Raw genomic sequence first — 23,144 nt, forward strand, 5'->3', positions numbered from 1 at the left:
TTACCTTATATACAAAAATTAACTTTGAGTCAAAGATCTAAACTTAAAAGCCAAAACCATAGAAGACTTAGAAGAAGATATAGGAGAAATATTCATGACATTGGATTTAACAATCATTTCTTGGATATGAAATCTAAAGCACAGGCAAACAAAAAATAAACTGAACTACATGAAAATTTAAAACTTTTGTGCACCAAAGAACACTCTCAAGACAAAAGACAACATACAGAATGAGAACATATTTGCAAATCACATGTCTTGGAAGAGATTAATACCCAAAATACATAGGAACTCCTACAACTCAACAAAACAAACCAATGAGCCAATTCAAAAATGAGTGAGGGACTTGAAAACATTTGTACAAAGAAGATATATAAATGGCCAAAAACCACATGGAATAATGCTCATTACCACTGGTAATTAGGGAAATGTAAATCAAAACACCAGTGACAGTTCACAACTGTTGGAATGGCTGCCATTTAAAACAAAAAGTAGAATATAACCAGGGTTGGTGAGCATGCAGAGAAACTGCAGTCCTTGTGTATTGCTGGGGAGAATTTTACACACAGCCACTGTGAAAAACAGTATGGCTATACATGAACATAGAAAACCCTGTGACCCAGCAATTCCACTCCTAGGTATGTCTCTAAAAGAATAGAGGCCAGGCACGGTGGCTCACACTTGTAATCCCAGTACTCTGGGAGGCCAAAGTGGGTGGATCACCAGAGGTCAGGAGTCCAAGACCAGCCTGCCTGGCCAACATGGTGAAACCCTGTCTCTACTAAAAATACAAAAAGTTAGCTGGGCGTAGTGGCAGACACCTGTAATCACAGCCACTCAGGAGGCTGAGACAGGAGAAACACTTGAACCTGGGAGGTGGAGGTTTCAGTGAGCCAAGATCGTACCACTGCACTCCAGCCTGGGCGACAGAGCGAGACTGTTGCAATCAATCAACCATGGAAAGCAGGGACTCAGACACATCTGCACCAATTTTAGAGCAGTATTCAGAGCAGTCAAAAGAGGTTTGTGGAAACAACCCAAGTGCTCAACATATGGATGGATAAACAAAGTGTGGTGTATCCAATATGCCACACTTGGGAATATTATTCAGGCACAAAAACTGAATTACTGGTACATGCTAACATGTGGATGAACCTTGAAAACATTATGCTAAGTGAAATAAGCCAGACACATAAGGACAAATACTGCATGCTTCTACTTACATGATGTACCTAGAATCAGCAAATTCATAGAGCAAGAAAGGAAAATAGAGATTACCAAGGGATGGGGATGGGAGGAATAGGGAATCGTTGTTTAATGGGTACCAATTTTTTTTTTGGACTAATGAAAAAATTCTGGAGCTAGCTAGCTAGCTGTGATGGTTCTAAAGCACTGTTAATGTATTTAATGCTACTGAATGGCATACTTACAATGGTAAATTCTATGTTACTATATTTGACCTTAAAAAAAATTAAAGGCCGGGTGCAGTGGCTCACGCCTGTAATCCCAGCACTTTGGGAGGCCGAGGCGGGCAGATCACATGAGGTCAGGAGTTCAAGGACCATCCTGGCTAACACAGTGAAACCCTGTCTCTACTAAAAATACAAAAAATTAGCCGGGCGTGGTGGTGGGCACCTGTAGTCCTAGCTACTCAGGAGGCTGAGGCAGGAGAATAGCGTGAACCTGGGAGGCGGAGCTTGCAGTGAGCCAAGATTGCACTACTGCACTCCAGCCTGGGTGACAGAGCGAGACTCCGGCTCAAAAAAAAAAAAAAAATTAAAAACTGGCCAGGCACGTTGGCACACGGCTCACACCTGTAATCCCAGCACTTCAAGAGGCCAAGGCAGGAAGATCCCTTGAGCCCAGGAAACCTGTCTGGGCAATATAGTAAGAACTATATGGTAAGACCTTGTCTCTCCAAAAAAAAAAAAAAAATGGTTTAAAAAATTACCTGGGCATGGTAGTGTGCACCTGTAGTCCCAGCTATTCAGGAGGCTGAGGTGGGAGGATCATTTGCTTGGGAGGCAGCAGTTTCAGTGAGCCAAGAGAACACTACTGAACTCCAGCCTGGGTGACAGGGAGAGACCCTGTCTGAAAAAAAAAAAATTAAAAACTAAAGACACAATTTGAGCTACTAGAAAGGAAAACAACAATTCCTGGTATAAAATATGCACTGGATTGAATAACCAGATCAGATATTTCAGGAAGAAATTAAGACCCAGCAATAGAAATGACATAATTTTAAATACATGCACTTAACAGACTGTCAAAATACGTCATGCAAGAACACACAGAACTGCAAGGTGACACACAAAAATTCAGTTAACTGAAGACTTCAACACTTCTCAGCAATACAAAGATCCAACAGGCATAGATTCAGTAAACATTCCTTTTTTATTTTAAAATACTTCACAAAGATTGTATATGTTCATGATGTAGTTATGTTTTGATGTATATATATATATACATTCTGTAATGGTTACCACAGTCAAATTAACACATTGATGACCACCCATGCTGTACATTACATCTCCAGAACGTGTTCACCTTACAACTTGGTTTTTAACCTTTGACCAACATTTCTCCATTTTCCCTACCTTCTGGACTCTAGTAACCACCGTTCCTCCCTCTGCCTTGGAGTTTGAGTTTTTAATATTCCACAATTAAGTGGGATCATGAAGTATTTGCCTATGTCTGCCTTATTTTATAGTGTCCACCAGGTTTATTCATGTGACAAATGTCAGGATTTCCTTTTTACGGCTGAGTAATATTCTGTTTAAATATACATCACGCTTTCTTTATTCATCCATTAATGGATGCTAAGTTTGTTTCCGTATGTTGACTATTGTGAATAATGCTGTAATGAACATATGCGGGTGGCAGATATCTCTTTGAAATACTGATCACTGCCTTTGGGCATATATGCATATATCCAGGAGTGAGACTGTTGGATCACATGGTAGTTTTTGGTTTTTTTTGCAGAACCTCCATATTGTTTTTCACAATGGCTGTACCAATGTACATTCTCACCAACAGTATACAAAGCTTCCTTCTTCTCTGTACTCTAACACTAATCTCTCTTGATAGTACCCATCCTTGCATGTATGAGGTAACATGTAATTGTGGTTTTGATTTGAATTTCTCTAATGATTAGTGATATTAAGTCCCTTTTCATATGCTTTCAGGCCATTTGTATGTCTTCTTTGAAAAAAATGTCCACTCAGGGTTTTTAAATTTATTTTTTCTTATTGTTTTTACCCCTTGCAGAAACCAGTCTATTTTTCTTAATTTGTTAGTTTTTTGAGATGAGAGGGGTCTCATTATGTTAACCAGGTTGGTGTCGAACTCCTGGATTCAAACGATCTTCCTGACTCACACTTCTGAGTACTGGGACTACAATTGGGCATCATTATGCCCAGCTAATAATTTATTTATTTATTTATTTTAGACATGAAGTCTCCCTATGTCGCCCAGGTTGGTCCCAAATTCCTAGCCTCAAGCACTCCTCCCAAGTACGTGGAATTATAGGCATAAGCCACGGCACCTGGCCTCCTAAACTTATGAGTGTTCCAACTTGTAATAGACTTTGAAACATATACAACTTGTTGGTGCCTCCCAGGCCAATCCTCACATTTGGCTTTGATTAGCCTTTATCAAATTATTTCTGCCTCAACAGACTTAATTTTGGTCAACAATTTAACTGAGGTACTTTATAGATAACAGTGTCCATTATACCACAGGAAATACTTCAGTGTTTAAACAATGAGAAAAGCAAAAGCTGTTCCCAATGACAGCTGCTCCCCAACTCACCACAAGGCGAAGTCTTACCCTGTTGAAAACTGTAACAAACCTCCATCAGACAAAGCTACCAGGTGACCATAATGGATCAAAATGAAATTCTGTAACCATGTCTCCGATAACCTAAAAGAAAACAGACTCCAAACTTTAAAAATGACCAGAAATCTCCTAATATGACTTGTGCTTCTTATGAATTAGGGTTAGTGCCACTCTATTCTTTCTGCCTCCTAGATAAGAACTATTAGAATTGTCCAAGGATGGAATTGAGTTCACCTAACAGCATCCAATACAAACACCTCACTTTGTTGAATGGCAATGAAATCACCTAAAAGAAACACAAATCCTGTAAGAAGTCCTCTTGAGCACCCTCTTATTGATAACCCTCCGTCATTGATGCTTTGTGTTCATCCTTATTACAACTCTTTACACGCCACTCTTTGACTATAGGTGTGATTCTAGTGGTCTCTGGCAAGATGGCACAGACAAAAGCATGCTTTGTTCCTGTGGTATTCTAAGTGAGAAATTAGATTCATGAGAAAAATTGTGACCATGTAAGAATTTAAAAAAATTTTTTCCTTTACATTTTAACATTTTTTAAAGAAAAAAAGTACTTGGACTTATATGCAAATGGTAATACTGACTCATTATTTAGAATGTATAATGAATAACCTGACAAAATTACAAAGTTGACCTGAAAATGCATAATTGCAATGGGATATTTTAATATATATTCTCAGGTAATTAAAAATATTAATACAATAGTTGTTAGTATACAAGTTGTTTTAAAAGAGTTAATAAAATATTTCTAAGAAATACCTGCAGAAGTTGTTTGATAAAAATGCATTGTTTTTATCATGTACAAACATAATTGAGAATGTGCACATGATCACATTTGGCTATAATTGGAAATTCTCACGATCTGCCTGACCTAAGACATTTGTTTTCACATAGACTGTGTCAGAGCAGTTACTGCACAATGCAACAGAGGAACAAGCCCCCATGTTCTATGTGACTTTATCACTGTAGCTGTCACAGGGAAATCAGGAACACAGTTATTACCAGTATTAACAGAATGAAGTGTTTACTATGCAAATTAGATCTTGTTTGAATATAATCTAGAGATGAGGGGAGTCAGAACAACAGAAAATATCCTCAGCCATGACAGTTTTAATTAGTTGCCTGGTGGATTATGTTGATATGGGTAATGTTGTTAACTAAATTTTCTAGAATCTTTTTTTTTTCCCATGTTAGAATTCACCAATAGCCTAATGACATGAAAGCTGGGAGGCAGAACTTAAGGAGGCTGCAAGGGGACTGCACGGACACCGGCCTCCTGCCTGTTTTCCTGATACTTTGTCCTGACAATCAAGAGTTTCTTTAAAACACCACTGTCTACTTCTATGTTCTCAGACGGGTAGAGTTCCACAGATGTCTCCACAATCTTCACATCAAAGATATAATTTGCAGTTTGGATTTTCCTGCAAGCCCTCATTTGTCCCTATGCATCTGTCTGTCTCCACGTAGATGGGTCCAAAACCTGACTAATGCCTTCTTCAGTTCTGCCTTCCAACTTTCATGTCAGGCTACTGCTGAATTCCAACATGGAATCCAAAAGGGAATAGATTCTAGAAAATTTAGTTCACGTTACCCATAATGACATAGCACAATCTAAGAGGCACACCTCCAACCTAGATTGTGTTGTCCTATCACAGATCTTACTTCTTAATTCAAAGTCTATCATCCATATCTTGGCCAGAAAGAAAAAGAGCAAAATATGGAAATAATTTATATAAGACTATATTGTATAACCTTGGCCCACTATTCATTAGCAAGGGAAATAAAATAAGGCTCTTCTAACCAAAAAGAAGAAAGGTTTTCTCCTGAGGAAGGTGGAATATATACATAATGGATAAGGGAAAGCCAATACCTGCCACAGGATGCCAGTAGAAAACTCCCAGTACCAAACTGTCATTTTTCAATGGCCCAGAACTATTAAGAGAAAAAATTTTATTAACTGACTTAAGGAATTTTATTTAAAAATTTTATTAACTGACTTAAGGAAAAAACACTACCAATTATACTTCTGCACTATTTCTTAAAGAGTATTTACAGAATAATCTCACCTCAATGTTCATTTATGAAAATAAGTAGGAACCCAGAGTGCAGAGATCCACTTTAAGAATGTGGCACTAAGCCAGGCAAGGCAGCACACACCTGTAGTCCCAGCTGCTCAGGAAGCTGAGGTGGGAGGATCTCATGAGCCTAGAAGTCCACGGCCAGCCTGGGCAACATGGCAAGACCCATCTCAAAAAAAAAACAAAACAAAAAAACTGGCCCAGTGTGGTGGCTCATGCCTATAATCCCAGCACTTTGCGGGGCTGAGGTGGGAGGATTACTTGAGGTCAGGGGAGTTGGCGATCAGCCAAGATAATGTTGCCTGTCTCTACAAATATATATGTGTGTGTATATATATATATATATATATATACATATATAAAAATATTTTAAAATAATATATTAAAAACTAGGAAGAATCAAAAAGGGATGTGGCACTGATAAATTTATAATATTTTTTCATGGCATGAATTTTCTAGAGCATTCTACCTGAATTAAGTTATATCAGGCTTTCCTGTATTACTTACATTCATGCAACTACTCTCCAGTATGAACTTTCATATCAACTTTGAAAATTGTTAAAATTGAAAAACTTTCGATATTTACATTTATAGTTTCTATTCAGCGTGCACTTTCTTCACATGGTATTGTAAGGATGCACGCCAAATGAAGGCGTTGCCACAATCCTTACATTTATAAGGTTTCTCTCCAGTGTGCATTCTCATGTGCACTCGAAAGCCTGTAAGGAAACTGAAGGGTTTTCCACATTCTTTACATTCATAGGGTTTCTCTCCAGTATGAATTCGTTCATGTATATGAATATAACTGGAACTACTGAAGGCTTTACCACACTGTTTACATTCATAAGGTTTCTCTCCAGTGTGGGTTCTTTCATGTATCTGGAAACCTGCAAGAGTAATGTATGTTTTCCCACATTTTTTACATTCATACTGTTTCTTTGCAGTGTGCATCCTTTCATGTCTTCGGGCAGAACTGCAACAATAAAAGGCTTTCCCACATTCCTTACATTTGTAGGGTTTCTCTCCAGTATGAGTCCTTTCGTGTCTTTGAGCTGAGTAGTAGTATCTAAATGCTTTTCCACACTTTTTACACTCAAAGGGTTTATCTCCAGTGTGAGTACTTTCATGTGCTTGAAAACCTAAAGGAGACAAATAAGTTTTCCCACACAGTTTACATTCATAGTGTTTCTGTGCAGTGTGATTCCTCTCATGTTTTTGAGCAGTACAGTGGTAACTGAAGGCTTTCCCACATTCCTTGCATTTGTAGGGTTTCTCTCCAGTATGAGTCTTTTCATGTCTTTGAGCAGAGTTGTGATATACAAACACTTTTCCACATTTTTTACATTCATAGGGTTTTTCTCCAGTGTGAGTTCTTTCATGTGCTTGAAAACCTACAGAAGATATGTAGGTTTTTCCACATTGTTTACATTCATAGCGTTTCTGTACAGTGTGATTCCTTTCATGTGCTCGAGCAGAATGGCGATAAATGAAGGGTTTCCCACATTCCTTACATTTGTAGGGTTTCTCTCCAGTATGAGCCTTTTCATGTTTTTGAGCAGATTGGTGGTATCGGAATGCTTTTCCACATTCTTTACACTTAAAGGGTTTATCTCCAGTGTGAGTCCTTCCATGTATTTGGAAAGAATGTTGACAACTGAAGGCTTTCCCACAGGCCTTACATTTGTAGACTATCCCTGCACTGTGTGTTCTTTTATGTTTTTTAAAAGACTGCAGATAACTGAAGGGTTTCCCACATTTCTTACATTTATACGGCTTCTCTCCATATTCCTGACACTTATACAGTTTGTGTCTGGTGTAAGATCTAATGTGCCTGCTAAGGGATGAATGATGGCTCAAGACTTTTCCACATACACTGCTTTCCCAAAGCTTTCCTCCAGAAGGAGTTTTCTTGTTCAGACTGAGATTTGGAATCTGGCTGAAACCTTCTCCACCATGACTACCTTCTTTACTTTCACAGAGTCTCTCTACCATATGATTTCTGTAAAAAATGAGCAGCACATTAATAGTTCATTTTTTAAAGATTTTCTCTTTATTAACTGATACTAGAATAACTATTTTTTCCACTTTCAGGGAAAGTATAGATTTTTTTGTCCTGTCTAAATTGCTTGTGAGGTGAATGTACTGAATGCTGTGGCTCTGCAAGAGGGCTCAAACATAACTGTTATGAAAACAGTGATTTTCATATATGGGTTTCTCTTTTTTTTTTTTTTTTTGAGACGGAGTCTCACTCTGTCACCCAGGCTACACTCTGTCGCCCAGGCTGGAGTGCAGTGGTGCGATCTTGGCTCACTGCAACCTCTGCCACCCGGGTTCAAGTGATTCTCCTGCCTCAGCCTCCTGAGTAGCAGGGATTACAGGCACCTGCCATTGCGCCCGGCTACTTTTTCACTATGTTGCCCAGGCTGGTCTTGAACTCCTGACCTCACAATCCACCCACCTCGGCTTCCCAAAGTGCTGGGATTATAGGCGTGAGCCACCGTGCCTGGACCATGAACATCTATGCCATATTTAAGAAAGCACTTTGGGGCCAGGCGTGGTGGCTCACACCTGTAATCCCAGCACTTTGGGAGGCCGAGGCGGGCGGATCACAAGGTCAGGAGATTGAGACCATCCTGGCTAAACACAGTGAAACCGTCTCTACTAAAAATATAAAAAATTAGCTGGGCGTGGTGGTGGGCGCCTGTAGTCCCAGCTACTCAGGAGGCTGAGGCAGGAGAATGGCATGAACCCGAGAGGCAGAGCTTGCAGTGAGCCGAGATCACGCCACTGCACTCCAGCCTGGGCGACAGAGCAAGACTGCATCTCAGAAAAAAAAAAAAAAAAAAAAAAAGAAAGCACTTTGGGTTATTTTTATTTATTTATTTTTCCCGAGATGGAGCGTCACTCTTGTTGCCCAGGCTAGAGTGCAATGGCACAATCTCGGCTTACTGCAGCCTCCGCCTCCCGGGTTAAAGCGATTCTCCTGCCTCAGCCTCCCGAGTAGCTGGGATTACAGGCCTGTGCCACCATGCCCGGCTAATTTTGTATTTTCAGTAGAGATGGGGTTTCTCCATGTTGGTCAGGCTGGTCTTGAACTCCCGACCTCAGGTGATCCGGCTGCCTCAGCTTCCCAAAGTGCTGGGATTACAGGCGTGATCCACTGTGCTAGCTGGGTTAATATTTTCTAAGAACAGATACATTTGAGGCTCAGCTTATTTGTTTTGTTTCTTTAATTATCAAATTTAATGACATACTAAGATTTTTCTCCTAGAATACTGCTTTCTTTTCTGAGTGTGACTCACCTGAGATTTCTCCCCTGGTTTTTGTACTGTTCTTCAATGTTCCATTCTTTTTGTTTTGTTCCTGAAATGCAGACCCAGAAAAAATTATCATAAATTATTAGAAATTACAGAAAAATTATTAGATTCTAGGTCCATATGTGACCATGCCTGATTTACAAAAGAATTTTGCCTTTTCACATTCCACATCTTGGAATAGCATTGATATCCAAGAAAAAGGTATTCTCTAATTCATTCAACAACATGATGGAATGATTTCATTTTTACCTATAGTGGCCAGGTTCCTGAAGGTTTCCCACATCACATCTCTGTAGAGTTTTTTCTGTGAAGGATCCAGCAAAGCCCATTCCTCCTGGGTGAAGTTCACAGCCACATCTTCAAAGGTCACTGAGTCCTAAAACATTCCAAATGTGTGTAAAGGAGAATGGGTGAGACTGACAGCACTGGACATCTATACTCGAGTCATAAGATGTTCACGATGATTTATTCATAGAATAAATTCCAGAGATTTATTCTATGAATTTGTTGTCAGAACTCTAACTCTTTGGCCACACTCCCTCAGTAGTTTATGAACACACAAAAATTATTTCTACACTTTCACTGTGATCACAATCATATTGCTTTCCAATGGCAGGATCCAGAGCACTCTGGAAAAGTGAGAGAAATGCTGTACAAAAAAATTCCATTTTAAGACCATCAATTCTTTGTGAGAAAAACTCATCTTCTTATACATCACATCACTCAACATTCCATGAGACACAGGGTCAAACATGGATAATACGTGAATGAATAAAAGCACACTGAAGAACTAGAAGCTTTTTCTACTATTCCCATCACTAAGCATGAGAACAAGAGGCACGTGGAAATCAAACTTGTAACAATATTTACCTGACCATATTGTCCTGAGGTACTCCAGGATATTCGAGGTAGTCAGATCCAGCCAATTCAATCAAAATATTTCTTTTGGAGAAGTTGGCTGGGCACAATGGCTCACACCTGTAATCCTAGCACTTTGGGAGGCCGAGGCGGGCAGATTGAGCTCAGGAGTTCGAGACCAGCCTGGGCAACATGGTGAAACCCTGTCTCGGTGGCTCACACCTGTAATCCCAGCACTTTGGGAGGCCGAGGAGGGTGGATCACCTGAGGTCCGGGGTTCCAGACCAGCCTGGCTAAAATGGTGAAACCCCATCTCTACTAAAAATACAAAATTAGCTGGGTGTGGTGGTGCATGCCTATAATTCCAGCTACTAAGGAGGCTGAGGCAGGAGAATCACTTGAATCTGGGAGGTGGAGGGTACAGTGAGTCAAGATCGCACATTGCACTCCAGCCTGGGCAACAGAGCGAGACTCTGTCTCAAAAAAAAAAAAAAATTAGCTGGGTGTAGTGGTGCACATCTCTAATCCCAGCTACTCAGGAGGCTGAGGCACGAGAATAGCTTGAGCCTGGGAGGCAGAGGTTGCAGTGAGCTGAGATAGCACCACTTCTCTCCACCCCAGAGAAGTGTTCATTTTCACTATTTGTGTTAATATTTATCAGAGACTTATTTCTTTCTGTCCCATTTCATGGAGCTATTAAGTTACTGGGAAGTTAGAGCTCAGGCATGAGGAATAAAGCATGACAACTTTAGATAAAATCTCTACACTTCTGAGCCTCAGGGATACTTCCTACCAATTTTTAGCAAATATTTGCCATCCTGAGATGGTAAAATGCCAAAAGAGCTCTTTCCAGCAGAACCATTCCAGTTAACCTTGGGACTTGCTGACCTTGAGGAACAGGTTAAGATTTGCAGTTTACAGGCCGGGCGCGTTGGCTCACGCCTGTAATCCCAGCACTCTGGGAGGCCGAGGCAGGCAGATCACCTGAGGTCGGGAGTTTGAGACCAGCCTGACCAACATGGAGAAACCCTGTCTCTACTAATAATACAAAATTAGCTGGGTGTGGTAGCGCATGCCTGTAATCCCAGCTACTCGGGAGGCTGAGGCAGGATAATTGCTTGAACCTGGGAGATGGAGGTTGCGGTGAGCCTAGATCACACCATTGCACTCCAGCCTGGGCAATAAGAGTGAAACTCCATCTCAAAAAAAAAAAAAAAAAAAAAAAAAAAAACAGATTTGCAATTTACAATAAAGTGCATTAAAGTCCACAATGATATGATGAATTTTCACATGATTATAAAATGTATAAAAGGTTCTCAGCAGAGGTTTCCTCCAAAAGAACATAAAATGCCCTTTCTCCAATTTAAGAAGGAAGTGATTCCCCAGCCACTCTAGAGAAGAGGGATAAGAGTTAAATTGAACTTCTTTTCAGAAAGCATACGAGAAAGTAGAGTGAAATATTTAAAGTTCTGAAAGAAAAAATCTGTATCAAGCAAAATTATCCTTCAAATGAGTCCATAGTACTTTCTGAGACAAAAATTGAGGGAATCTGTCACCAGTACACCTGCTTTGCAAGAAATGTTAAATTCACCAGAAAGAAAGTAAATGACAAAGAAAGGTACTGCAATAGAAAAGGCATAAGTGGAAGCAAAATATAATCATTTTCTCATCCTTGATTAATGTGACAGATAACAGGTTGTTCAAAGTAATAATAGCTACAACATATAAGTACAGTTTATGGATAAGTGAAATGAGTAACAGCATTGTTATGAGGGAGGAATTGGGAATACTCTATTATGAGTTACTTGGGCAACCAGTGAAGTGGCCTAAGATTGCTAGAAAGAGGGCTTGGGATAGCTGTATACTGAAAACTCAAGGGCAACCATTAAAATAGTGTAAAAAAAAAGTATAATCAATATGTTAAGAGAGGGAAAAAATGAAATCAGGTAAGGTAAAGAGTCAAACACTGAAGTCACAAAGAAAATTAAAAAGTATGTAATCTACAAGTAAACTACCTAATTATATGTTGCCTACAAGAAACTTTTTTTTTTTTTTTTTTTTTTTTTGAGAGACAGAGTCTCACTCTGTCTCCCAGGCTGGAATGCACTGGCACAATCTTGGCTCACTGCAACCTCTGCCTCCAGGGTTTAAGCGATTCTCCTGCCTCAGCTTCCCAAGTAGCTGGGACTATGGGCGTGTGCCACCACACCCAGCTAATTTTTTATTTTTTAGTAGAGACAGGGTTTTGGTTTACGTTGGCCAGCTAGTCTCGAACTCCTGACCTTAGGTGATGTGCCCGCCTCGGCCTCCCAAAGTGCTGGGATTACAGGCGTAAGCCACTGCACCTGGCTTTTTTTTTTTTTTTTTGAGACAGAATTGTGCTCTGTTGCCCAGGCTGGAGTGCAGAGGTGTGGTCTCAGCTCACCGCAACCTTCGACTCTTGGGTTCAAGTGATTCTCCTGTCTCAGCCTCCTGAGTAGCTGGGATTACAGGCACATGCCACCACACCTGGCTAATTTTTGTATTTTTAGTAGAGAGAGGGTTTCGTCATGTTGGCCAGGCTGGTCTCAAACTCCTGACTTCAGGTGATCCACCCGCCTTGGCCTCCCAAAGTACTGGGATTACAGGCGTGAGCCACTGTACCCGCCCAAGGAGTTGATTCTCTAAGAGGACATAGAGAATCTATGTATAATCTTTAGCGTACATGTGCATAACAAAAGAACTGCAAAATGCACAAGGCAAAATGTGATAGGACTACAAGGAGAGATACATGAATCCATGACTATGGTTGAGATTTCAACACCCTCCTACCAGTAATTAAGAGATCCAGTAGGCAGAAAAAAAACAGGAAGGACAGGCCGAGTACAGTGGCTCACGCCTGTAATCCCAGCACTTTGGAAATGCTGAGGTAGGGGGATCGCTTGAAGCCAGGAGTTTGAGACCAGCATGGCCAACTAGCAAAACCCATCTCTACTTAAAATACAAAAATTAGCCAGGCATGGTGGCAGGTGCCTGTAATCCCAGCTACTCGGGAGGCTGATGCAGGAGAATCGCTTGAACCCGGGAGGCAGGGGTTACAGTGGGCCCAGATCGCACCACTGCACTCCAGCCTGGGTGACACAGCAAGACTCTGTCTCGAAAAAGGAAAAAATAAGAAGGACACAGGTGAATTGAATAGCACCAAACAATAGATTCCACTGAAATACATGGAATCCTTCATCCAACTACAGCAGTATACACATACTTCTCAAGTTCACATGGAACAGTCACCAAGATAAGATAGACTACATTGTGGGACATAAAACAAACCTTATCCAGAAGATCGCAGCAGATTAAAAAAAAAAAAACACTTTAACAAACTTGAAAGAAAAATTATATAAAATATGCTTGCAGACTACAATGACAATATAAAAATCAATAACAAAAAAACAGCTGAAAAACCTCAAAACACTTGCAGATTAAACCACACACTTCTAAACGACCCACGGATGAAAGTAGTAGTTTTAAGGGCACTTAAAAACTAGTTTTTTCCTTTTTAAAAATTTTTTCCTTTTGTGTTAAAAAGCAGCCCTCAAAATCTCATAAAACTGTTTTTACCTAAATGAATGAAAGGCTGGGCCTGGTGGCTCACACCTGCAATCCCAGCACTTTGGAGGCCAAGGTGGGCCGACTGCCTGAGGTCAGGAGTTCGAGACCACTCTGGCCAACCTGGTGAAACCCTGTCTCTACTAAAAATACAAAAAAATCAGACGAGAATGGTGGCATGCACCTGTAATCTCAGCTACTTGGGAGGCTGAGGCAGGGGAATTGCTTGAACCAGGGAAGTGGAGGTTGCAGTGAGCCGCAATCGCACCACTGCACTCCAGCCTGGGCGACAGAGCAAGACTCCATCTCAAAAATAATAATAATAATAATAAAATGAAAAATAAATGAATGAAAATACAGCTTATTAAACTTTGTAGGGGCTGGGCGTGGTGGCTCATGCCTATAATCCCAGCACTTTGGGAGGCTGAGGTGGATGGATCACTTGAGGTCAAGAGTTCGAGACCAGCCTGGGGCAACCTGGCAAAACCCCATCTCTATTAAAAATACAAAAAAATTAGCCAGGCATGGTGGCACATGCCTGTAATCCCAGCTACTTGGGAGGCTGAGGCACGGGAATCGCTTGAACCTGGGAGGCAGAGGTTGTGGTGAACCAAGATCGTGCCACTGCACTCCAGCCTGGGTGACAGAGTGAGACTCCATCTCAAAACACACACACACACACACACCTTTGTGGGACACAGCAGAAGTATATACATAGAGGACAAGTATGCTACTGAACATATACACTAGAAAGGAAGAAAAATATATAATCAATTATCTAAGCATGTGCTTTAGGAAATTAGAAAAAGCAAATTAAAACCATAGTAAGCAAAAGAAAAGAAATTTTTTCAAATAGTGAAACTGCAAGAAATAAAAAAAATCAAAACCAAAAGCCAGCTCTTTGAAAAGATGAATAAAATTGATTAAAATATCTAGTCAAGCTAACTGAGAAAAACAAAGAGGACAGAAATTACTAATATCACAAATGAAAAGGATAATGAAAATGAGAAAGCATTTGGCTAAGTACAACTTCCATTTATGATAGCAAACTAGCAATAGAGAGAAACTAGTGCTTAAGAAAGAACATCTACAAGGAACTTACAGCTAACATCATACTTAATAGTGAAAAACAAGATGCTTTCCCAGTAAGATGAAGAACAAGGCAAGGGAGTCCTCTCACACAGCATTTCTATTCAACATGGTACTGGCACATAGTGTGGGGTTGCATCAGAAGCCTGTGGACAACTTATGACCATCTGGCTACCTACAGGGCCACAAGAAGGGGTTGCTAAAGCCTACGTAGTCTGGCCGGGCACGGTGGCTCATTCCTGTAATCCCAGCACTTTGGGAGTCCAAGGTGGGCGGATCACCTGAGGTCAGGAGTTCGAGACCAACCTCAACATGGAGAAACCCTGTCTCTACTAAAAATACAAAATTAGCCAGGCGTGGTGGCGCGTGCCTGTAATCCCAGCTACTAGGGAGGCTGAGGCAGGAGAATTGCTTGAACCTGGGGAGGCGGAGGTTGCAGTGAGCCGAGATCACACCATTGCACTCCAGCCTGGGCAACAAGAGTGAAACTCTGTCTCCAAAAAAAAAAAAAAAAAAAAAACAACAGCCTACATAGTAAAGGAGTCTGAGGGCATTAATTGCATGGCAATTTGAACAGTCTAGAAGCCTCTGTGGTAGAAATACCCATTCAAGGTGGGCCAACCTGCAAGTCACAGCATAACTGGATTTAATTAAAATTTGCGCACAAGGATTATGTTGCCTCCAGCAGAACAAAGAACAAAAGAATCTAAAAGATATTGTGATGGTGAGAAAGTCAATAGCTATTTCTTAGCCTGGCCAACATGGTGAAACCTCATCTCTACTAAAACTACAAAAAAATTAGCCAGGCATGGTGGTGTATGCCTGTAATCCCAGCTACTCAGGAAGCTGAGGCAGGGGAATTGCTGGAACCTGGGAGGCGGAGATTGCAGTGAGCCGAGATCCACTGCACTCCAGCCTGGGTGACAGAGAGACCCTGTCTCAAAATACAAAAACAAAAACACGCTATTTCTTCACTATGTCAGAGAGGATGCAGTCCTCTGCTTACCACATAATTTTCAGGAATTTAGCCAAGGTGTCAGTGCCTCTTACATTCTAGATGGTGCAATAGCCCTTCCACTTTTTGTAAGCTCTTTTCTTTCAATATTTGTATGTCTTGAATGAATGTCAAATGACTGTCCCCAGAGAGCAATTACTTTTTTTTTTTTTTTTTTTTTTTTTTTTTTTGAGACGGAGTCTTGCTCTGTCACCCAGGCTGGAGTGCAGTGGTACAATCTTGGCTCACTGCAACCAACCTCTGCCTCCCAGGTTCAAGTGATTCTTGTGCCTCAGCCTCCCAAGTAGCTGGGATTACAGGCGCTCACCATCACACCGGGCAAATTTTTGCATTTTTTAAAGTAGGGACAGGTTTTTGCCATGTTGGCCAGGCTGGTCTCAAATTCCTGACCTTGAGTGATCTTCCCCGCCTCAGCCTCCCACAGGTGTGGGATTATAGGCATGAGCCACTGCTCCTGGCCAGCAATGACTCTAACGTAATGCCATGCCTGTGCTCCTGAAGAAAGGTAGATAAAATTTAGATCTTGCCGGCAAAGACTGCAATAGCAAGGCTACTGAGGTTCCCTGAATAGAAACCAGATAAAGGTGGACCACATCCCTTCAAAGGTGAAGGTAAACTGCAGCTAAGTCTGTTGAAATAGAGACTGAACAAAACCTATACAAATCTGTGACTCCAGCATATCTACCACTCGTTCATTGGATGGAATCAGTAATTTCCATAATGTTGGATATTGGGTGTAGGGGCTCAATAGGTTGGGATTACAGCAGTAAGTTGCAACAGTCCACTTTGAGGCACCCAGATTTAAGAACAAGCCAAATTAGGCTGGGTGCGGTGGCTCACACCTATAATCCCAGCACTTTGGGAGGTTGAGGAGGGTAGATCACCTGAGGTCAGGAGTTCGAGACCAGCCTGGCCAACATGGTGAAACCCCATCTTTACTTAAAAAAATACAAAAATTGGCCAGGCGTGGTGGCTCGTGCCTGTAATCCCAGCACTTTGGGAGGCCGGGGCAGGTGGATCACGAGGTCAGGAGTTTGAGAGCAGCCTGGCCAACATGGTGAAACTCCGTCTCTACTAAAAATATAAAAATTAGAAATATAAAAATTAACCGGGCATGGTGGCGGGTGCCTGTAATCCCAGCTACCTGGGAGGCTGAGGCAGGAGAATCATTTGAAACTGGATAGTGGAGGCTGCAGTGAGCCGAGATCGCGCCACTGCACTCCAGCCCCGGCAACAGCAAAACTCTGTCTCAAAAAAAAAACAAAAAAAAATTCAACTGGGCATTGTGGTGCACGCCTGTAATCCCAGCTACTCGGGAGGCCAAGGCAGAAGAATCACTTGAACCCGGCTGGTGGAGGTTACAGTGAGCCAAGATTGCGCCACTGCACTCTAGCCTGGGCGATAGAGCAAAACTCTATCTCAAAACAAAAAAACAAAAACAAACAAAAAAAAACAGGCCAGGCCAAATTAGGCTGTTAAAAGGAGAAATACTCGGCCAAGTGCAGTGGCTCACGTCCGTAATCCCAGCACTTTGGGAGGCTGAGGTAGGAGGACAGCTTGAGCCCAGGAGTTCAAGACCAGCCTGGACAACACAGTGAGATCTCATCTCTACAAAAAAAAAAAAAAAAAATTAGCTGAGCATGGTGGCACACCTGTGGGCTCAGCTTCTCAGGAAGCTGATGCAGGAGGATGCTTCAGCCCAGGTGTTGGAGGCTGCAGTGAGCTGTGATTGCATCACTGGATTCCAGCGTGGGCAACAGAGTGAGATCTTGTCTCAAAAAAAAAAAAAAAAAAAAAAAACCACTGGGGATAACTGCCCCTTCACTACAACCATACAACCATTAATGGTTTTGTATAATAGCTGTCAATCCTTCAAGGCCCATCAATTTACATTGAGTCATATTAACTAATTTAATTGGGGAGTAAGTTTCATGGGGTCCCATTTTGTCAATCTAATTTGTAACTGCCAAAGACCTAATTTGAATTTATGGCCAGGTGCAGTGGCTCATGCCTGTAATTCCAGCACACTGGGAGGCCGAAGCAGGTGAATCACTTGCGGCCAGGAGTTTGAGACCAGCCTAGCCAACATGGCAAAACCTCGTCTCTACGAAAAACACAAGAATTAGATGGGCGTGGTGGCGAGTGCCTGTAATCCCAACTACTCAGGAGGCTGAGGCAGGAAAATTGCTTAAACCTGAGAGGCGGAGGCTGCAGTGAGCTGAGATCCCACCACCGCACTCCAGCCTAGGTAACAGAGCGAGACTCTGTCTCAGTAAATAAATAAATAAATAACTCACTGGTTCAGAGCTTCCTTGGTCACTGTGGGATTTTTTAAGGGCTGTTGTCTCACCCTGTCACCCAGGCTGGAGTGCAGTGGCACAGTCACAGCTCACTGCAGCCTCAACCTCCCAGGCTCAAGCTACCCTCCCACCTCAGCCTCCCAAGCAGCCAGGACTACAGGTGCGTGCCACTACACCCGGCTAATTTTTGTATTTTTTGTAGACACAGGGTCCCACCATGCTGCCCAGGCTCGTCTTGAACTCATGGGCTCAAGCAATCCACCTACCTTGGCCTCCCAAAGTGCTGGGATTACAGGCATGAGCCACCCACCGCACCTGGCCCTATGTGATATTTTAAGACAATTTGTTCTATAATACAACCAAGAATGACTTAGCCAACACAATAGTTATGATGGCTAAGGAGAGGCACAGGGATGATTATCTATGATTATCAGGATACCTTCATTAAATTTGATGGGATACCCAGGTATAACTATAACATGAGCCCTAGTATTAATCCTAATCCCATGAAGGTTTATCAACTGATACAGATGTTAAAATTCAGAACCTACATTATAGAGGCCAAAAACCCAAGGAGTGCCCTTTTATGATTTTTGTTATGCAAATTCCTTTAATACATTTCCAACTGGGTCAAACTGTGGACTTCTGTTTCATCAGTGTTTTTTTCTTTTGTTCCTTCCCTTCCCTGCTTTGTTTTTTGGTTACTGGATGTACTCTGGGGGAGGGTGTGTCCTCTCTAACCTGGTACTAATATTTTTTTTCCCCACCAGAGAGCCTGTGTCATCAGGGTGTCATCACTGTCATCAGGGTGAAGCACCTCCCCTACGGCAATGGTTGCTCTAGAAGGTTTAAGAACCCCAGGTTTAAGTCAGGTTTGAACTAACTTCTTTGCTATGCCACAGCTATGCCATGGGTGTTATCCCCCACTAAACCCAAAGGTCAAGCTGTCTGTTGTGGGAGAGGCGCATGAAGCAGCAGCAATAGCACTTTAGGGTCTTGGGGAACCTTCTGCTGTTAAAGAGTGTGGACTCAGTCCATCGTCTAATGGCTGCTGTTCCCCACCTTCCCTCCCTGTCCTCTTTTTGAAGGACTGCTCTTCCAGGGGCAGCCACATAATGACCAACCTCTGACACAGTGTATACAGTCCCCCCTCCACTCCCACTCTTTACATTTGGGGCAACCCAGGCATCAGTCACAACTTCACTATAAATACACAGGTCTCAGGCCGCCACTGCGAGAGGAGCCGCCACCATGTCCGCGCATCTGCAATGGATGGTCGTGCAGAACTGCTCCAGTTTCTGATCAAGAGGAATAAGCCGACCTACAGCACCAAGCCCAGTAACTTGAAGGCCCCAGCTCCTTCCGCTACAACGGGCTGATTCACCACAAGACTGTGGGCGTGGAGCCGGCAGCCGAGGACAAAGGTGCGGTGGTGGTCATGAAGCAGAGATCCGGCCAGCCGAAGCCTGCCACCTCCTACGCGCGGACCACCATCAACAAGAATGCTCGCGCCACGCTCAGCAGCATCAGACACATGATCCTCAAGAACAAGTACCGCCCCGACCTGCGCATGGCAGCCATCCGCAGGGTCAGCGCCATCCTGTGCAGCCAGAAGCCTGTGATGGTGAAGCGGAAGCGGACCCGCCCCACCAAGAGCTCCTGAGACCCCTGCCCCCAAAGCAATAAAGAGTCAGCTGGCTTTCTCACCACCAGCCCCTCATGCCCGCAAAAAACAAAAACAAAAACAAAAAAACAAAACAAAAACACAGGTAGGTCCTTGCCCAGGATGTAAACCCAGGACCACTTTAAGGAAGGCCCTACTCCCATACTCCAGCTCCCCAATTCCAAGGAATTATCAAAAACTGTCAACTAAGGTCAGCTGAATCTAGAACCAGACTTGGTAGGGCTCAACAATGGAAGAAACACAGAGCAGCACAGCACAAAGCATGTGCTCCCAGTAAGCAGCAGCTCAAACTCTAAATGGGCCATAGAGCAGGTCAGCAATTCAGAACAAGAGAAGATAGACCCATGAGTGGTGGTCAATATCTAGACATCTTGTTCACAGCACCAACTGCTAGTCACCTAGAAGGGCGAGGCTGCAATGATGACACTGATGACAGTGGGTCTCACACACACTGAGAGGGTATGAAAAGGCTTATTATTCCCATGACTGAGGTCTCTAGGGAGAACAGGGCAGGCCTCTCAAGCAGGTGGGAAATGGCTTAAAAAAGCAAGGAAGGGAACTTGCCCAGGGTGTTTACTGTGGTTGGAAGTGGGGCTGGGCGCAAGTTCCTCTGCATGGGCAGCTGGTTATGTGGTTTGAGTCTCCTGCCCATGACAGAGGAAGGATGCCCAGGCCTTCTCAGCTTGTCCAGAAGTAGGGCATTAAGGGAAGAGGATGAAGTGGTCAACTGTGAAACATTAAAAACGTAGAGTCCAACCACTAATTACAAGAACAATGGTGAACAGGGCCAGGCATGGTGGCTCTGGTGGCTCACGCTTGCAATCCCAATGCTTTGGAAGGCCAAAGTGGAGGATCGCTTGAGCCCAGGAGTTCAAGACCAGCCTGAGCAACATAGCCAGACCCCATCTCTATATAAAAAATGAAGTAGCTGGGTGTGGTGGCATGTGACTGTAGTCCTAGCTACTCAGGAGGCTGAGATGGGAGAATCACTTGAGCTCAGTTCAAGGTTACAGAGAGCTATGATTGCACTACTGCACTCCAGCCTGGGTGACAGAGCAAGACCATGTCCTCTGTCTCTAACAGTAACAACAACAACAAAAAAGACAATGTGTTCAACAATAGTGAATGGGAAAAATACGCATTTACAATTGCTTGTTTTTATATAAAGAAACACTAACAGATGCACGAGTTATTATCAAAACTGGTTATCTGGGGGTGGCTGGAGCAACAGCACTAGGGTAAACCAGGATATTCTAGCAGTAAGTTTTCTCAACCCACACTTCCTTTTAGATTTTTTTAAACCTTTGTGTGTATTTTAAATGATTGAAAAAAATTATATAAACCATACTTTACTATTAGCCATTATTTTTAATTAACTTGTTTCTAAAATTTATTGACTTTTAACTTTTTTTAAACATAGGAAACCATTGTAAGATTTCATCCTTTAAATAATGGGTAGAAAAGTGTAAATTAAGAAAAAAATCTCTAACTAAATGACAAATTGCATCATATTTTATCTTTCTACTGTATCCCAGAGGGCAGTGCTTTCAGGAATGAGTAGCCTATTTAATGCATGATGGATTTAAACCTAACTCTAAATGTAAAAAAGTCTCAAAGATTACATAAGTTTTGAGTAGTTTCCCTCGTATCATTAAAATAGGAACTCAATTGAATTTTCATCTTATCAATTAAAATAAAAATTCATTTTTCTTTTTCTTTTTTCTCTTTTTTTGGTGGAGTCTCACTTTGATGCCCAGGCTGGAGTGCAATGGTGCGACCTCAGCCTCACTGCAACCTCCGCCTCCCAGGTTCAAGCAATTCTCCTGCCTCAGCCTCCCGAGTAGCTGAGATTACAGGCGCACACCACCACACCAGGCTAATTTTTGTATTTTTAGTAGAGACAGGGTTTCACCGTGTTAGCCAGGATGGTTTTGATCTCCTGACCTCATGATCTGCCCGCCTCGACCTCCCAAAGTGTTGGGATTACAGGCCTGAGCCACTGCGCCCGGCCCAAAATTCATTTTTCTTAAAGAGTAGAGCCTTTTAAATGTCACATCCTCTAGGGCATATGCACATACAAAACTGACTTAAAAATGAAAAATGTACCCGAGAACTTCAATGCACTCATCTTGCATCTTGAGATTCTTTTGCACAAAAGGAACACAATTCTGCTTGGTTCCAGAATTGTCTTGCCTTACATCATATTTATCAACTTTCATTTTCAAAGCCGAAGAAGCGAAAATCCTACACACTCACATGTATAAATTACAAAATGCTAAGGGAAACTACAGTTGAAGCACCACAATAAACAGAAAAAGGAAAGAAACACAAATATTCTAATCAGCTTAGCAGCCTGCTTCCCCACAATTCAGAACTGTAAAATCCACACACAGAAGGTCAAACACCCTAACAAGCTGGGGGTTCAGACTCTCACCATTAAGGTGTAACACCTAGACTAGTTCAGTCCCAGATTCAGTTTAAGGTTCTGACCCAAATGAACTCTCAAATTCATCAATCTTTTTTTTTTTTTTTTTTCAGAGACGGAGTTTCACTCTTGTTGCCCAGGCTGGAGTGCAATGGCGCGATCTCCAGCTCACCGCAACCTCCACCTCATGGGTTCAAGCAATTCTCCTGACTCAGCCTCCCGAGCAGCTGGGATTACAGGCATGTGGCACCACACCCAACTAATTTTGTATTTTTAGTAGAGACGGGGTTTCTCCATGTTGGTCAGGGTGGTCTCGAACTCCCGACCTCAGGTGATCCGCCTGCCTCAGCCTCCCAAAGTGCTGGGATTACAGGCATGAGCCACCATGCCTGGCTTCAAATTCATCAATCTTAGATCCAGGAGACAAAAGTCCTAACTTCACAGACTTTCTCAACATGTAAATATTACACTCTGAATGCAGCAACACTGGGGATGCAAAACCGAAGGCCGGGAGTGGTGGCTCATGCCTGTGATCCCAGCACCTGGCAGGCCAAGATGGGAGTCCCTGAGGCTACAAGTTTGAGACCAGCTTGGGCAATGTATCAAGACCCCATCTCTACAAAAAACAAAAAAACAAAAAAACAAAAAAATTAGCGCTGGGTGCAGTGGCTCACGCCTGTAATCCCAGCGCTTTGGGAGGCTGAGGTGGGCGGATCACGAGGTCAGGAGACCGAGACCATGCTGGCTAACATGGTGAAACCCCGTCTCTACTAAAAATACAAAAAATTAGCTGGATGTGGTGGCAGGCGCCTGTAGTCCCAGCTACTCGGGAGGCTGAGGAAGGAGAATGGCGTAAACCCCGGAGGCAGAGCTTCCAGTGAGCCGAGATGGCACCACTGCACTCCAGCCTGGGCGATAGAGCGAGACTCCGTCTCAAA

General features: G+C 42.6%; 1 protein-coding gene and 1 pseudogene across 2 annotated transcripts in view; one reads left to right on the forward strand and one right to left on the reverse strand.

The window, feature by feature from the left end:
• The window catches only part of LOC109024224 (zinc finger protein 709-like), a 44,643-nt gene that overhangs the window by 16,030 nt on the left and 5,469 nt on the right, over positions 1 to 23,144 (reverse strand). Inside the window, exons 2-7 of one of the 2 annotated variants that reach the window (XM_063701034.1) lie at positions 9,500 to 9,626; positions 9,236 to 9,296; positions 6,520 to 7,932; positions 5,726 to 5,787; positions 3,829 to 3,921; positions 1,952 to 2,091 (exon numbers count right to left, since the gene is read on the reverse strand). In XM_063701034.1, the coding sequence (XP_063557104.1) occupies positions 6,531 to 7,932; positions 9,236 to 9,296; positions 9,500 to 9,626 (1,590 nt within the window). In that variant the 3' untranslated portion in view covers positions 1,952 to 2,091; positions 3,829 to 3,921; positions 5,726 to 5,787; positions 6,520 to 6,530. Of the gene's footprint in view, positions 1 to 1,951; positions 7,933 to 9,235; positions 9,297 to 9,499; positions 9,627 to 23,144 lie in introns of both variants that reach the window. The other variant, XM_019016080.3, reaches the window with a different exon arrangement.
• Positions 19,322 to 19,806, forward strand: LOC109024047 (large ribosomal subunit protein eL28-like; annotated as a pseudogene).

Source organism: Gorilla gorilla, chromosome 20 (genome assembly GCF_029281585.2).
Source record: "Gorilla gorilla gorilla isolate KB3781 chromosome 20, NHGRI_mGorGor1-v2.1_pri, whole genome shotgun sequence".
In the NCBI taxonomy this organism is placed as follows: Eukaryota; Metazoa; Chordata; class Mammalia; order Primates; family Hominidae; genus Gorilla; species Gorilla gorilla.